General features: G+C 41.3%; 1 protein-coding gene across 2 annotated transcripts in view; it reads right to left on the reverse strand.

Annotated features, from left to right (window-relative positions):
- Positions 1-16,752, reverse strand: part of ATP8B1 (ATPase phospholipid transporting 8B1) — a 116,163-nt gene that overhangs the window by 59,170 nt on the left and 40,241 nt on the right. Inside the window, exons 1-2 of one of the 2 annotated variants that reach the window (XM_058557206.1) lie at positions 3,365-3,470; positions 621-823 (exon numbers count right to left, since the gene is read on the reverse strand). In XM_058557206.1, the coding sequence (XP_058413189.1) occupies positions 621-801 (181 nt within the window). In that variant the 5' untranslated portion in view covers positions 802-823; positions 3,365-3,470. Of the gene's footprint in view, positions 1-620; positions 824-3,364; positions 3,471-16,752 lie in introns of those variants that run through there. The other variant, XM_058557205.1, reaches the window with a different exon arrangement.

Below are 16,752 nucleotides of genomic sequence, written 5' to 3' on the forward strand. Positions count from 1 at the left end.
GCTACGTTCTGTTATCCTAAAATGATGGACCGTCTGTGACCATTTTCAAGAAACATCAGTAGAGCTGAGAAGTTGTGACAGGGACGATATGGCCCACAGAGTCTAAAATATTCACCGTCTGGCCCCTAACAGAAAAAGTTTGTTGACCCCTGATCTAGACCCAGTCTTGAAGCTGCCCTGCTTCTGGGCAGGTAGCACGGTTTGCTGTATAACAGGCCCCTCGTGGCAAGCAGAAACCCGTAAAAAATTTCCTACTAGAGAGCCGAAACCATTTTACATTCACAAATGACTGAACAAAAGGTATGGTAACTCCAAGGTTCCTGGGTGCAGTAATAAGCAAATTGCTCCTTACAACTCCCTCCTAAAAATATAGACACTCACCAAGACCTTCTATTTTCTCGGCAGAACTTGCCAGGTATGGTCAACCAGCCCTACACACTGAGGACAGTGTGTGGTGGTTCAAACCCATCAGCCATTCCCCCAGTTGCACCCTAAGATAAGATAAGGAAGACGCCTCCTGGGCCATCCAGGAGGGGCTGGCCATCCTTTGCACCTGTTGGCACTGCCCACATGAGGATTCACAGGGACTGGACCTAGTCTCCAGGTCCCAGTGTGGTTACCTTTTCTGAATGGCTCCCGGTTTTCCTCAGCTTCTCTGTTGACTCGATTCTGTTCTGGTTCAACCGCTGGCCCCTGGTCTTCAAGTTCATCTTCTGTTTCATCGTCACTGTAGGGAACCACTTCGTCATTAGGTTGCGAATCCTCCTCAAACGTTGTTTCTGAGTCTCTTTCTGTATTCATTCTGCTGGCAAATTGGAACTACCTGGTTTAAAAGAAAGAGAAACCAGAGTGAATTATGACTCTTGCCCAGTTTTTGTTTGAATTCTGCCTGCATCCAGTTACAATGCCCTTTCCACAGAACATTATCTTACTACTGCGTAAATATGTGTGAATAGTAACCCAAAAGTTCAAATTACCGTGCAAATAAGAACAAAACCACTGATTATTGATTAAATGCTTGGGTGAGAATTAACAACAAAAAAATGGGTGGCTGCAAACTTTTTCTTTTTCAAGAACGGTACACAAACTTAAAGGCAGTATTTCAAATTGTGGGTTTCTACCCGGTAACATAAATCTAATGGGTCACAACCAACATTCAAATAAAATGAAACAGATTATAAAATATCAGAATACAGCATGCATAGCAAGAATTGGTACTGTTTGGTGAAAAAGTTTTACAAAACTGACACAGACACATTTATTTGCATTGTGGGTCTTAATGGAATTGAATTTCTTACTGTGGATTGCTGGCGGAGTTTGAAAACCACTGCCCTAAGATATCTGGTTTCTGCTAACACTAATATTCTGAGCCTTTGCTCTGCAATACGTTTTAAATACAAGCTTACATACATCCTCAAATTTTTCTTTTTCTTTTTTTTTTTTTTACAGTTTTATTTATTTATTTTTTGTGAGGAAGATCAGCCCTGAGCTAACATCCATGCTAATCCTCCTCTTTTTGCTGAGAAGACCAGCTCTGAGCTAACATCTATTGCAAATCCTCCTCCTTTTTTTTATCCCCAAAGCCCCAGTAGATAGTTGTATGTCATAGTTGCACATTCTTCTAGTTGCTGTATGTGGGACGCGGCCTCAGCATGGCCGGAGAAGCAGCGCATCGGTGCGCGCCCGGGATCCGAACCCGGGCTGCCAGTAGCGGAATGTGAGCACTTAACCACTAAGCCACAGGGCTGGCCCCTCAAATTTTTCTAATGACTTCCTGGGAACACTCCCTAGCTATTTTCCTAACTGCCACCGCCACTCCCTGCATCTGGAATTTGTATTCAGGTGTATACCACTGTATGAAGTGACTCACACAAGTGACAAGTACAACCTTAGTTACATTTACATGAGGAAAATATTTACACAAATAGCTCACATACATGAGGACAGACATACACCCTGGAATTATTTACATAAGCATCACACTGCCATGTACTCAATATTGTTAATAATAGCAGCTCACATTTACTTAGTGTTAACTGCACGCCAGACCCTGTGTGAAATGCTTTATAGACATTGGCTTCTAGAAACTTCCCACCCACCATGGTGAAGGTATTATTGTTATTCCTACCCTGTGGACGAGAAAACCGAAACTCTGGGATGCTGAATAACTTGTACAACAATTATTAAAATTTCACAGCAAAAGGAGATCTATGTTCTACTTTTGCGTTATAGTTTGTTACATATTTTAATCAAGTGTAAGCTGCCTTGAATGGAACTATTTAGCTGATGGCATGCTTTATTCCAAATCTAGCATCTTGGACATCTAAATGTTTATAGCCACAAGTGTACATCTAGGAAACGTTCAAATATTTATATGAAGATTTTGTCCAGTATTATTCAAGACAGTAAAACCCAGAAGCAACTTGGATGTCCAACAATCGGCAACTGCGTAAACGAATCGTGGCCTCCTCATACTATGGGCCAGTGCACAACGATTTAGATCAGAAGAGTTTTTAATGATGTTGCAAAAGTCCGAACACATTAAGTTGAAAGGTGAGTTAACAATCCACACGTACAGAATAGTCCCAGGTATTCAAACATACATATTTATTCATTTTCCAAAATTTCAACAAGTGCCAGCCATGATTTTAAGTGAGAGGATGCATGAAAAGTGCTCGATTCAGTATTTAGCCTACAGTAAATACTCAAACATTAGTCATTGTTATTGTTAGCAATTATTTCCATAATTTGAAACAACGTTATTTATAATAACAAATGGAACAGTCTATCTCTTTAGGCTTTTCCATCTCCAAAAATCACTTCTAAAATGCATCTGCCCCTCGTTGGGAAGTAAAATATGAGATTATTATAAAATACGAGTATACTTAAGCACAGGCATATTCAGTTTTAAAACCTCTTAATTGCAGAGTAAAACATTTTCCCTCTTTCCCAATTTTCTGTGGTTTGTAAACGACGATTTCTTGGGATTTTACACATGTTTATACGGCCTTACTTGTGGTTTTGTTATATACTGCCATCTATGTTTTAGCTAATATTTAAATTTAATACACTCTTTTAAAAATTCCCAAACTCCTAAAGGCAAAACTTTCACCAGAAATCTTTTAGAACAAAAATAATAAAAGTGGTTACCATTTATTGAGCACCAACTATGTGTCAAGCAGGACAATCTTGTGAGGTAGATATTAACCCATCTTACAGATAAGGAGACTGAGGCTCAGCTGGCAAGTGGCAGAGTCGGGATCTAATCTCTCCATCAGAGGGGCATATAAAATATTGAAAAGTCTGAAAGCACCATATAGAAACATTTTTTTATTGTGGTAAATATACATAACATAAAATTTACCATTTTTGGTGTACAGGTCAGTGGCATTAAGTACATTCTATAGAAATATCTTGTAAGTGATCATTTCATCATCATTATTGCCAAGCGTCTCCATGCTTATTTCCCATGTTAAGACCGGATCCAGTCTGAGGTTGAGAGAGGAGACAGACAAGCAAAAAGGAACGAATTCAACAACCACAAGTATGTGATCCAAAGTAAGCAAGGCCTTACATAGCCAACCAGCTCACCACCCAAACATGCACCACAGGCCACATCTGTGTGGGCCAACTGGGAAAGCAGAGGCAGGGAGCTCAAGGCTGAGCAGGAAGTTCTCTGCTGTATGTATGTGAGTGTAATGCACACACACAGGAATAGGTTAGCTCTTAGGACCACCAAAGCAAAATTAGGAACAAACCATTTCTTTGAAGCCCTAAGTAATATAGGGAAGCTTTCCAGGTCTAAACCATGATCACTATAATGCAGGCACTATATAAAATATGGATTTGGAAATGTCAGAATGTCTCTTGCCACCGCACATTGTCTCCGGCACATTGCAGACAACTAAGCATTTACTCAACCTTCTTAAGCGCCTGCTGGGCGCAGCCTACTACACTAGACACTGGGAACAGAACCACTTAAAGACTTCCAGGATACTAAGGGATATAAATAAGTAAATTACGCCTAACAGTCACAAGACATAGCAAGGCCAGTCATTTCTGCCCAACACACACCTCCAATCCATTCTCTCCTCTCCTCTCCATCTCCACGGCGACCACCCTGATTCAGACTACCATCATCTCTCTCCTAAAATGCTGCAAGAGGACTCCAACTGGGTTTCCCGCAATCGACTTCCACACGGCCACCAGAGTCATGCCATTCTCCTCCTTAGACCCTTCCTGGGTGTTACGGACTGAAGTGCATCCCCTAAAATTCGAAGGTTGAAGCGCTAACCCTCAATGTGACTTTGTTTGGAGATGGGGCCTTTAAGGAGGTAATTAAGGTCAAACGATGTTATATTGGGGGGGGTCCTAATTCAATAGGTCTAGTGTCCTTATAAGAGGAGGAAGAAACACCAGAGAGCTCTCTCTCTTTTTGTGTGTGCACAGAAGAAAGGCCAAGAGAGGACACAGCAAGATGGCAGCTGTCTACAAGCCAAGGACAGAGGTCTCACCAGAAACCAACCCTGCTGGCACCTCGATCTTGGACTCAGAACTGTGAGAAAATAAATGTCTGTGGTTTAAGCCACCGAGTCTGTGGTATTCTGTTATGACTGCCTAAGAAGACTAAAGCAGACTAATGCACTATTTAATTTACTTTAAATTAAATCCACATTTCCCCAGCTTTGAGAGATCCGCACACTCCTACAACCTCCTTCTTGCTCACTACTCCTGAGCCCAATGGCCCTGCTTTCAGTTCCTTAAGCAAGTAAAGCCTTTCCTACCTCAGGGCCTTTGCACCTGCTCTTCCCACTGCCTGAAATGTTCTTCTCCTAGTTGCTTGCACGGCTGCTATTTCTCATTCTTGAGGTCTCCACTTCAATATCCACTTCCACTGATGGTGTTGAGCAGGTATCTGCCTTCCTCTTCCCGCTCCTACTGGCTTCCTGACCAATTACATTTCTGTTTCATTCCTCGCACTCACCACAACTTGTAAATATACATTTGCTTTTACTTATCATCTGCCTCTCCCACTAGACCACGAGCTCTACAAGCACAGACTCCCACTGAATACTCAGTGCCTACCACATAGTTGACATTCAAAGATCTGGGGAATGAATAAACTTTTAATAAAGTCTTCAAGGGCTTAGAGAGTTGTCTTATAAAAGGTTCTTCAGCATCTCTCCACAGTTCACACCTACCACACAGTAAAAGACTTCAAACGTCGCTGGATGAAGGGTGAAAGCTGGAGAGCAATGACGAGGGAGAATAGGGACACCTAAGTTCAGAAGTTGTACACGATGCAGTCTGACTCATTCAAGTCCATCCAACAACTATTGCCTAAGATTTTACCATGCACACAAAACTAACCCAGCCTGTGGTGAGCTACAGAAGGTACTGAAGGGGAGCTCCTATCTTTCTTGTTTATCACTATAACCCCAGCTCCTGGCAGGAGTCTGCCATACAGGAGACACTTTTGCCTCTGTCCTGAGGGAGCTTACCGTTTAGACAGGAGTCAGCAAATTACAGCCTGTGGGCCAGATTTGGCCAACTACCTGCTTTTGTAAATAAAGTTTTATTAGACTATATCCTTGTTCATTCCTTCATGTATTGTCTATGGCTGCTTTTACACTACCATAGCAGAGTTGAATAGTTGTGGTAGACACCATATGGCCTCAAAGTCTAAAATACTTATTATCTGGCCCTTTACAGAAAAAGTCTGTTGATCCCTGGACTAAAATGAAAGCTAATAAGAGACAACAAGAAAACACGTGGGCATCAAATGCCCACAACCAGATAAAGTCATATGACCAGGGTAAATCATACATGCTTTGGGAATGCAAAATAAACTACCAGTGGTGGGAAGGTGTCCCTAAATAACACAGTTGCCCTGTTGACTGGGAATGGTACCGCTTCACTTGCTGCACAGCTGTGAAACTAGAGAAGACACACAATTTCAAATGCCTGTGGGACAACACACCACCATCTTCCATTTCGTGTGAGGAAGCTGTGGTCGTGCATCTTCTAAACATCCACACTCAGTTCAATGTGGTATTTCATCATTAACCCGTGGACTCATAATCACAGTATCAAAAGTAAATGTGATTAAACGCTAGAACAAAGGGGCAAAAGATTTATCAGGATTTTTTTAATTCATCAATGTAATATAGCATTCAAGGATTTTTTTGGTCACATGATCTTAAGAAAATGTCCTTAATTACCTCCCGCCTAGACCGAGAAGCAGCACGATTTATTGGAAAGAACATGGGTCTAGATTCAAACTCTGGCTCTACTATTCACTAGTTTATAACCTGGGTGGGTTATTTAACATTTTGAAAGCTTATTTTTTCCCATCTGTAAAAAAAAAAAAAAAAAAAAGAGGGCGATATTTACCTTTCAGATATTGTGAAGATTAGTTTAGATAACTAAGGGATGTGAAAGACCCTAGCAATGGCCAACAGATAGTAGGTACAATGTACATTTTGGTTTCCATTCCCTTTTTCTTGAAAGACAAAGACTCAAAGACTACATCCACCATAGAAGAAGGCAACTCCTCAACCCCACCCTTCCCCCCCTTACCTGCTCCTCCCCAAGAAAGTGGCCTTGAGTAACGTATGGGTCAGAGCCTGCAGCACTAAGAAGGCCACGTTTCTGTATGACCTGAGCATCATGTTCAAGATACTGCATGGGTCGCTCCCTACCCTTCCGTCTCCATGTGGTCAACACCCCAGGATGGGGAGGGTCCTGCCTTCTAACAATGGGCCCAGCATCCTCCTCTCTCCCTGTTCTGTCTCCCACCAGGCAGCTGTCTGGTTAGTGGACTTTAGACTTTTCTGCAGGCCTGCCTAAAAGGAACCCAGGGTGGGAAGAAGACTAGGAACCAAGAGGCATCACTGATACCAGAGCTCGATTTAGGGCTTTTCCAGTTTCCAATAAAGTGGTGCCTCATTTCGCATCCTGCTTTCTGGAGTATTCAGCCCGCTTGGTCATAAACCCCAGAAGACAGGAGAGGTAAATTTCCAGACTTGAACCCCTAACATCCATCATTTGTCATCTTTAAATACTTGGCTATGAAACACTTGTGAAGTGAATGAACGCATGAAATCCTCTCTTCCCTTCGTAGGGGAGCAGGTACTGAAGGAGTGAGAAAAGGGAACCCAGGCACAAGGAATTACCTTTCTGCCTTTGCAATAACACTCTGAAGTCAGAAGTAATGAAAGCACCAACTTTTGTGCTTGTTGCTATCACAAGGTTTCTAGATTCAAATGAAGGGAAAGTAGGAACAAAAAACACCGAGTTTTGCCTCTGCTAGGTTATGATGTGTGCGCGCACACAACAACAGGAACTCAGAGGCTGGAGAACGCCAAGAGTCCCCGATCAATGACATCTTTGTTGTATGACTTGACTCATGTCCAGGGTGACCCAAGGTTAGATAGGAAGTAAGATTTACAATATTCATTTTTGCTCATTCCTCATCATCATCATTTAAGAGCCATATGGCTCTTAAAGTCCTTAACAAGATCGGATATTTCTGAAATGTGGCTTTCCTCATTTCATTTGCCTATCATTATTATCAAAAGATAATGCAAAGTATTTCACATAACATATATCAACATAATAAATTTGTGTATTATATTTCTCTGTGTTCTACACTATGTTTTTATTATATGCTCCATATCAAATACAATAAATTACAACTGTGGCAGGCAGAATCTAAGATGCCTCCAATGACCTCACCACTTGGTGTTCATGCTCTCGTGTAATCCTCTCCCCAGGAGAGTGGGCTGGACATAGTGCCTCACTTCTACCCAACAGATTATGGCACAGATAATGGGATGTCTCATCCATGATTAGGTTACAAGAGACTGTGACTTCCTTCTTGCCAGCCAGCTCTGCCCCATTCCTGGCTTTGGAGAAGCAGCTGTCATATGAAGAAATTGAGTGGGTGTCAGGCTAACAGCCAGCAGGAAACTGGGGTCTTCAGTGCAACAACCCTTAAGGACACGAATTTTGTACATGTATGGTATGGTGACTATAGCTAACAATACTGTATTGTATATTTGAATGTTGCTAAGACAGTAGACCTTAAAAGTTCTCATTACAAGAAAAAAAATTCCCAACTATGTGAGGTGATGGATGCTAACTAAACTTACAGTGGTAATCATTTACCAACATATGCTATATCAAATCACTATGTTGTACACCTTAAACTAATACAATGTTTACGTCAGTTATATCTCAATAAAACTGAAAAAAAAATTTTAAGGGGGCAAAAATTGCAAATGAATTTTGCCAACAACCACATGAACTTGGAAAACTGAGGCGATCGAGGAACTTCCTCAAGGTGACTTAGTCCTTAAGTGGTAAAGTCAGATTGGATTCTGGCTCCTTCACTGCATGGCAGAGCCTGTGCCAGGTGTGGTGCAGTGAATGCATTATGGACTCAGACTGGAATTCAAGCTCTGTCCAGGAAGCATCAGAGCCCGCTCCCCAACTACAAGTGTTAACTGCGTTCCGTTGTCTACACACTAACTTAGAGCCTCATTAGTCACAAGAAGAACCTAAGCAAAGAAAATGGAGAAATTGACAAGCAAAATAAAGCAAACTGCCATCTACAGACAGGTCTCTCCTACACCAATGAGTGGTAACATTTTAAATACATCCCAACTGATATCACATTAGAGCGTACTTAAATCAACGATGATTTCCTAGGTGTTTTGAGCTGGGCAACGTGGGAGTCACAGAGGTGAGCAAGAACTCAGGGTGGATGGGAGAGAGATTTTCAGGAATGAAGAAGAGTTGGGGTGAAGACTCAGTGGCAGGAACGTATGAGGCACCCACTCAGCTGAAAGATTTAGGGGCGCAGGGGCCGGCCCCGTGGCCTAGCGGTTGGGTATACATGTTCCACTATTGGCGGCCCGGGTTCGGATCCGGGTGCACACTCGCGCACCTCTTGTCCGGCCATGCTGAGGCGGCGTCCCACATACAGCAACTAGAAGGATGTGCAACTACGACATACGGCTATCTACTGGGGCTTTGGGGAGAAAGAGGGAAAAAAAGGAGGAGGATTGGCAATAGACCTTAGCTCAGGGCCAGTCTTCCTCAGCAAAAAGAGGAGGATTGGCATGGATGTTAGCTCAGGGCTGATCTTCCTCACCAAAAAAAAGAAAAAAAAAAGATTTAAGGGTGCAAGAGAAGCGCTGGTGAAAGGCCGGTTGGCATCATCTTCCCCGGCCCATGTGAGGCCTTGACAAGCTTTCCTCCCGGGAGTGGGAGACGCCACTGAAGGTGTCTGCAAGGAAAGGAATATGATCTGCATGGTGCTTCAGGAAGATTAATCTGATAGAGGAGGCAGTGTGGGTGGCCAGGAAGGTGAGAGTCAGGTAGGGAGACCATCCAGAGGTCACACTGGACGCTGAGCATCTTCCAGTCACAGTTTTGTCATCTATAAAACCAAGCAGTTCGGTCATATTACCTCTGCAGCCACATTCAGCAACAACACTCAGTGTGTGACTGCAGCTGAAGCAAGAAGGAATGCAGGCCTGAATTAGGGTGGTGGCAACTAGAAAAATGTGTTTAAAATTAAGACTGGGTGGGGCTGCCATTCTTTTGTCTGGAAAACCAAGAAAAAAAGTAAACAAAGGACTAGAACTGGTTCCCATAGGTTAACAAGGCCAGAATTCCCCAGATGTTTACTTTGGCGAGTCGGCCTCAATCCACAACGTATTTTTATAATACATACTGAAAGTTACCAGGAGGAAAGCATTGTTATTTTTACATACAAGGTTCATCCTTACTTGGTAGGGACAATGGCCCCATTTTTACTTCGTTACTATTGCCTCCATGATTAGGTTTTTCAATTCTATTCATGCTTAAATAATATGAAATCATAAGGGCTTTACAATTGGGAGCTGCCTGGAAGCAAAACCTTCAAGGTAGAATAAAAAATAAGTCTGTTGAGTTGAATTAATTGTAATGTTTGAAGAGTCACAACCTATTGATAGATGGATGCATTTAACATAAACAATACACTACAGAAAGACATAAGAATCAGCACAGTTTTCGAGAACTAAATATAAACCTTAAAATTTTCAATCTACAAAGAGACAATTTATATTCCCCATTCAGATTCAATAGGAGCTGCTTGTTTGAATAAAAGGGTAGTAGAAAGGGCAGATGTGATAAGTAAATGAGAACAATAAAGAAACAAGGGAAAAATTACTCATACTAGCAATCAAAGAAAGGCAAACTGATGAAAACGTAAGACACTATTTTATGCCTATTAAGTCAACAATATTCAATGACTACGTCTAATGCTGGCTGTGGTAAAGCCGAATGAATGAATTCACACACACACACACACACACACACACACACACACACACACACCCTGCCGCTGCTGCTGGCATTGAAATTGGTACATTCCTTACGGAAAACAATATAGCAACACCTTATGTACCAAGAACACCATAAATATTTATAACATTTGATCCATGAATCTCATTTATAGAAACTCTTCCAATAGAAATAATTAAACAAGTAAAATAACTATTCACACAAAATTGTGTGTGTGTGTGTGAGGAAGATTGGCCCTGAGCTAACATCGCACATAAAATTTTTGATTGTCATTGTTAGCTATAAAAAGCAGGAATAGAAACCACCTGAAAGTCCAACAGAATAATAGTTTTATAAATTATGGTTTTAGTGGAGCCATTGAAAATGATGGCCATAGAAACATAGGAAATGCTTTAAATACAGTATTAAAAGAGGGAAAGACAAAAATCATAATTGTGTCCTATTACTGCAGCTTCATAAATAATACATATGTATATTTTAGAAAAGATTTTTTGCCCTGAAAGAGACCCACTGTGTGTATTTCTTTTCTCAAAATAATCAACAATTGATAATACCTACCCCCCCCACTCCACCCCTTGTTCCCAAAGACTACCAAGCAGTCACTTATGTGCTGGGCACATTTCATAAAATCCTTATAACATATTCAAAAGGAAGGTATTATCCTCATTTTGCAGGCTCTATAGAAGTTAGGTGACGTCTCCAGGCTCATACAGTGAGGTTTCAATCAGGTCTGTTTTCCCTCAGATCTCTTAAGATTTGTCACAGTGCTGTTCAAAGGGGGAGACAAGTTGTGTCAGGGTATTAGGACTATGCCCACCCACATCCCAACCCATAATCAGAGGCCACACTCTCTCTTTTCCTCCTTCACCTTAGAGATCTGGCTATGATGAATAATTTGTATCTCAGCTTTCCAAAGTCTGAACTCCAAGAACAGAAAACAACATTGCCCTAACCCTGCTGCAGCTAACTCCCTGTATGTATGCATACGTCACATGAGGATTTATATAGTGTGAATGCTTATCTCAATTTAAACACTTAGGCTATCAATAAGAGAGGAATCATTCGAATGAGATTTAAATTTTGCTGTCTAGACCAAATACAAAATTCAATTAATGTTCAATATATTCTGAAATCTGAATCAATGACTCTCAAGAAATGGCTGTCGTCGATCAGATGAGGAACCTGTGAGATTTTTCAGGTTGTCTTCAAAAGCTACTGACAGATGGTTTCTGTCGCGCTTCATTATGGAAATTATTAGTGTTTCATATCTGCGTTAGAAATTAGGGAGACTCCAGCTCTCGGCTCTGGCCCCGCCCACCGCAGGCTCCGCCCCTCGCTCCAGGCACCCCTGCCCGCACACAGAGCTCACCAAGGCCAAGGGCACTTTCGTTCTTTGTCCAGATCCGTAAATCGCTGTGTAATGGCTTTTTCATTTGCACGAACTTGCAGTCTCACCGACCCATTCTTTGTATTCTGCCTTGTATTGTAGTTGCTTTTGTCTCTAATAGAAAATAAATTCCAAAGGCTCAGGACCAAGCCTTATTTCTCTAATTTCTTCAGTGGGCAGAATCGAGAAATGATTAAGGGCTCCTGTCTGAAGATAGACAGAGACAGACAGACAGGGGCTCAAGTCCCAGCTCTACCCCTTACCACCTACCACCTAGGGAAAAATACGCTCACTAAGCTCCTCGTTTATAAAATGAAGATAATGCCTACCTTACCTGGTCCTTGTGAAGCTTAATCTTGATCCCATGTAAAACCCCTAGCAGAGGGCACGGTACCTGGCACTCAGGTATCCCCGGAGTGAGCAATTTTGGTGATCCATTTCATTAGAAATGCAGCAAGACAGCATGGATATGATAGGATGAATAATATTTTTCTCCTCAAACCTTAAATAGTTTATTTTAAGCCTAGAATACTTGGAACTGAAGTTTTCAAGTGAAAAGCAGAGTAAAAAAATAAAGTAATAGTAACCTTGATATTTTACTTCAGAGTTTGCAAAAGGTTTTAACATATCGTTAATATACTTTATCTATACAGTGTCACTGAAAAGTAAGTTATTTTTGTTTTATTCTCTGTAATATCTCCATGGCCCAGAACAGTGTCTGACACATAGTGGACCTTTAGTAAAGAACTACCAAATGAATGGACTTTATAGATGAAGAATCGAGCTCAGAGTTCAGAGTTGTATGCAGGTTCTCAGAGCTCGTAACAGGTAGAGGATCAGAACCAGGTCTTATCATCTGAATCCAAATCCTGTATCCTTTCCCCTCTATCACACTGTGTCTTGCCACCAGGGTAAGTTTTCAGAGAACTATGGTCATTTAAGGCACCATATATTTTCTAGATGATAACTCCAAGACCACTTAAAAGTGGGCCCCAATTAAACAAACAAAACTATCAGTCTTGTGTCATCCACGGAAGGGTTATAGTTAGTAATCTAACTACTTAAACTTAAATGCAGATTTTTGCTTTCTTCCAAGTCTGCATAGCAAACGATCTTTGCTATGAATAAATGATATGAATAAGTGAAGCAAACTTAAATTTCAAAACCAAGTTTGATGGAAAGATGTATTGACTGAGTTTGCTTTGAAATAATTTGGGGGATGGAGGAAGTAGACAGAAGTACAGATGAAAGATCATTGGCCATGGCCATGAACAAGTGGGGTTTGTTATACGATTACTTCTATTTTTACATATGTTTGAAATCTTCCTAAATTAAAAAAAAAACTAGCCTTAAAAAACAAATGTATTAACATCAGGTCACATCACATGCAGTATATATGTCCTAATTCATTACACATGCACTGAAGGGACCACATGCTTTGTGCAGCCATTGGCCCATCTTGAGCACTCAGATATGAAACAACTGAGATATTAAGCAATAAGTCGTTTCATAGTTAAAAGGAGAGTATTTTTTAAATGAAAATGAATATTTCGTATTTCATAAAATGAAAAGTGAATTTCACTGGATATTTCATAAAGTGAAAATATCACAGAAAACTGCAACATTTTATCAGTTGGGGCTGCAGCACCTGTATGGTATCTGAGGAGGCATATTTGCTCTCTGGATCACTAGGAACGCTTAGCATTGTTTTTGTGCATTATAATGTTTTTATTTTAGGAATTATTTTTAGCTCAAATACTGTTCCCATCCTTTATCCCATTTTTTCCTCCCCCAATATGTGAGTAAAATATTGTCATTATCCCCATTTAAAGGATGAGCAAACTGAGGCTGAGAAAGGTTACATGGATGGCTCAAGTTCACACAGCTGGTTGCCACAGGGCTGACACTGGAACCAAGTCCAAATTCTCCAGTTGACAAGGTCATTTCACTGTGCCATGGTAGAGCATTCTCAGCATGCCTACCGTTCATTCTAGGGCAGTGGCAAAGAGGGTGGGCTCTGCAGCCACACTTCTGCCAGCCTCAGTTTGCTCATCTGTAAAATGGGTGAAACGAGAGCGCCTACTTCTTCCGGTTGCTGTCAGGATGAAATGAACTGATATATAGAAAGCTCCCGGAATAGAGCCAGGCCCAAAGGAAGGACGCAATACATACTGTCATTGTTTTTCTCATGTGAAAGGATTAAACAATAGGAGAAGAAGTGTGTGACCAGACTGACACTTCAGGAACAGCTGAGAAGTGACCACACTTCAGGCCAGAGCTCAAATTTACCTTCATTTGTTGAATCATTGATAGCAAGGGGAATACCTAGCTCGTAACCTGCTGTGCTCTGGCCACAGGAAAATGTCACCCTAGTCGTGAGAGAGACATTAAATATTTTACTCTCCCAGCTGCTCACAACAAAGAGCCTGGGATGTATCCATTACCTCCTTTTTTAGATCTCCTGAGTAAAAGGGAAACATGTCACAAAACCCAAACTCTGACATTTAAAATATACACAAAACGTCTCATAGCCCGTATCTTTGCATAATGAATAAAAGTGAGATTTTTCAGAGAGAGAAAGTGTTACTTTCAGAAACAGAAACTGTCTTTACATCTGACACCTCTGCCACAATATACAGTATTCTTGCCAATAAGAGACACGCTACACCAGCCAGCCAAAAATAGTCTCAGGTTGTTTATCGACAATGTGTAATTCCACATTGGAGAAGCCCGAGCTGAACGTATTCTCATATTCACATATTGACTCCCATCCTAATTGCTTTATTAAACTGATCCTATGATAGCATCCTATTTAAATAGTAAAACTCATGCATTATATAACCACGTCAACATTTGCAAAGGGAAAGATTATAACAGAGACTGAATCTTCTCATTTTTTTTCCTACCAAGATAAAAATCCTTGATAAAATTTCCGATGGTTTTAGCACTTTCACATTGACTGCTTAATCAAGTTAATCCTTGATTTTTTGCGTGTTTAATGATTGATTTCTTCATTATCTGTGGATCCTGGGCTGGGCTCCCTCCCTGGTCAGCTGCTTGGCCTCACCTGTTTGCATAGGCACTCTCCCAGAGGTAGTGTTAACTGTTTAAAGAGTGGACAGAAGTTGTCAATATCCTAATCACTTCCAGGCCTTAAATACAGAGAATCCTTCTATATTCTCCTATGTTCTCTACAGAGTAGCCGTGCTATTCCAATTCTATCTAACCTCTGACCATAACAGAGGAGCAGCACTTCTAGGAATAGACATTGAATTCCCCATGTGCCCAGACACCAAGAGCTCGGAGCTCCCCAAGCCCACTGGAATTAGAACAGAAACCACCGCCTGGCAGCTGAATGCAACCTGCAGCTGTGTTGCTTGGCTCACTGAGGGTTTCTTATTTAAATTTTAATTAGTTACATGTAAAAATCTGTTGATTTTGCATAAAATTCAGATTTCCAAATTTTCTTAAATTGGGAAGTCTGGTAACATTCGGGCAAGATGATCGTCAGTGGGGGCTGGGTAGCAACTGCCCCGTTTGAGTGCTCCGTGTTCCCCTCCACTTGCCACAGTCCCCACCCAACCAGCCTGTACTCTCCCGCACCTTGCAGGAATTGAATTTGAGAACTCTCAAATACCATTATGATTCCTGTTTTACAGATAAGGAAACTGAGGCTTAGTGGAGTTAAGTGATTTCCTCAGTGTCATACAACTAGTAAGTGGAATTGAAATCAAGGTCTGTTCTACTCCAAAACTGGTGTTTTTAACTATCACTCTGTTGCTCACTCGTCCCCTTTCATCAAGGGAACTAGCAGTCAAAGGGCAGGATAGACACATCTGGGTAATTTTCAAATTCTCTATCTGCAAAAGAGAAGACACCCTCTAAAGTTCATCAATATAGAGTGTTCTGAATCAGAATATATAAGATCGCCACAAATTTGCCACCAACTTCTTAGAAAGGTAAAAGAAAAGAAATATCATTTGTGGAAACACAGAACATTTCCACATTAGGAATCCTTTTTTTTATGTGTTGTTGACCCAGATTCACCTGTTGTTAACATTTTATCCCATTTGCTTTATCGTTAGCTCCTGCTCCCGCTGCTGCTCCCTCTCCGTCTGTCTGTCTGTCTGTCTGTCTGTCTGTCTCATGAGAGAGAGTGTGGTGTGTATTTCCCTCTGGACCATCTGAGGTCAAGTTACATCATCTCCTTTTACCCCTAAATACTTCAGTCTCTTACATTCCCTTACATAACCATGGTATAGATATCAACTTTAGACAATTTAACATTAATAACATTACTGGGTTATCTAATATTCTTATTTTATCATTGACCCAATAATGTCTTTTATAGTATTACTTTTCCTCTGGAACATGACTCAGTCTAGAATCAGATATTGCTTTAAATGGCCAAGTCCTTTAATCTGGAACATTCCCACAACCAATTTTTTTGTCATTGATGACGCTGACGTTTTTTAAGAACACAGCCCCCACTCCCTATTTGTTAATAGAACGCTCCTCATTTGGGCTCCGATGCTTCCTCCTGATTGAATCCAGGTCATGCATCCCTGCTGGAACACTGCATAGGTGATGCTGTGCCTTCTCAGGACGTCACATCTGGAGGCACCTGATGTCCTCCACCCCCACTGTGATTTGATTTTCATCACTCGGTCAAGGTGCTGTCTGATTTCTCCACTGTATTGTTTTTAACTTGCAGTCTGTGGGGAGACACTGGAAGAGAGCGCAAATGCCGTGCTCCTTATCAGAATCTCCTCCAGATATGGCATCCACTGATCATTCTTGCCTGATCCCATCTCTACTACTACAGGATGCTACAACATCTGTAGTACAATGGCTACAACAGGATGGCTTCCCAGCTCCAGCGTTCCCTCCACATTTATCAGTCAGCCTGAGCATTCCACCGTAAGCAGGGTCTCCCTTCTTCCCACTTATTTGTCTATTTATTGATTGGTTATCAGTATGGACTTACTGTCCATAATTATTTTAGCGTT

This window comes from Diceros bicornis, chromosome 16 (genome assembly GCF_020826845.1).
Source record: "Diceros bicornis minor isolate mBicDic1 chromosome 16, mDicBic1.mat.cur, whole genome shotgun sequence".
NCBI lineage: Eukaryota > Metazoa > Chordata > Mammalia > Perissodactyla > Rhinocerotidae > Diceros > Diceros bicornis.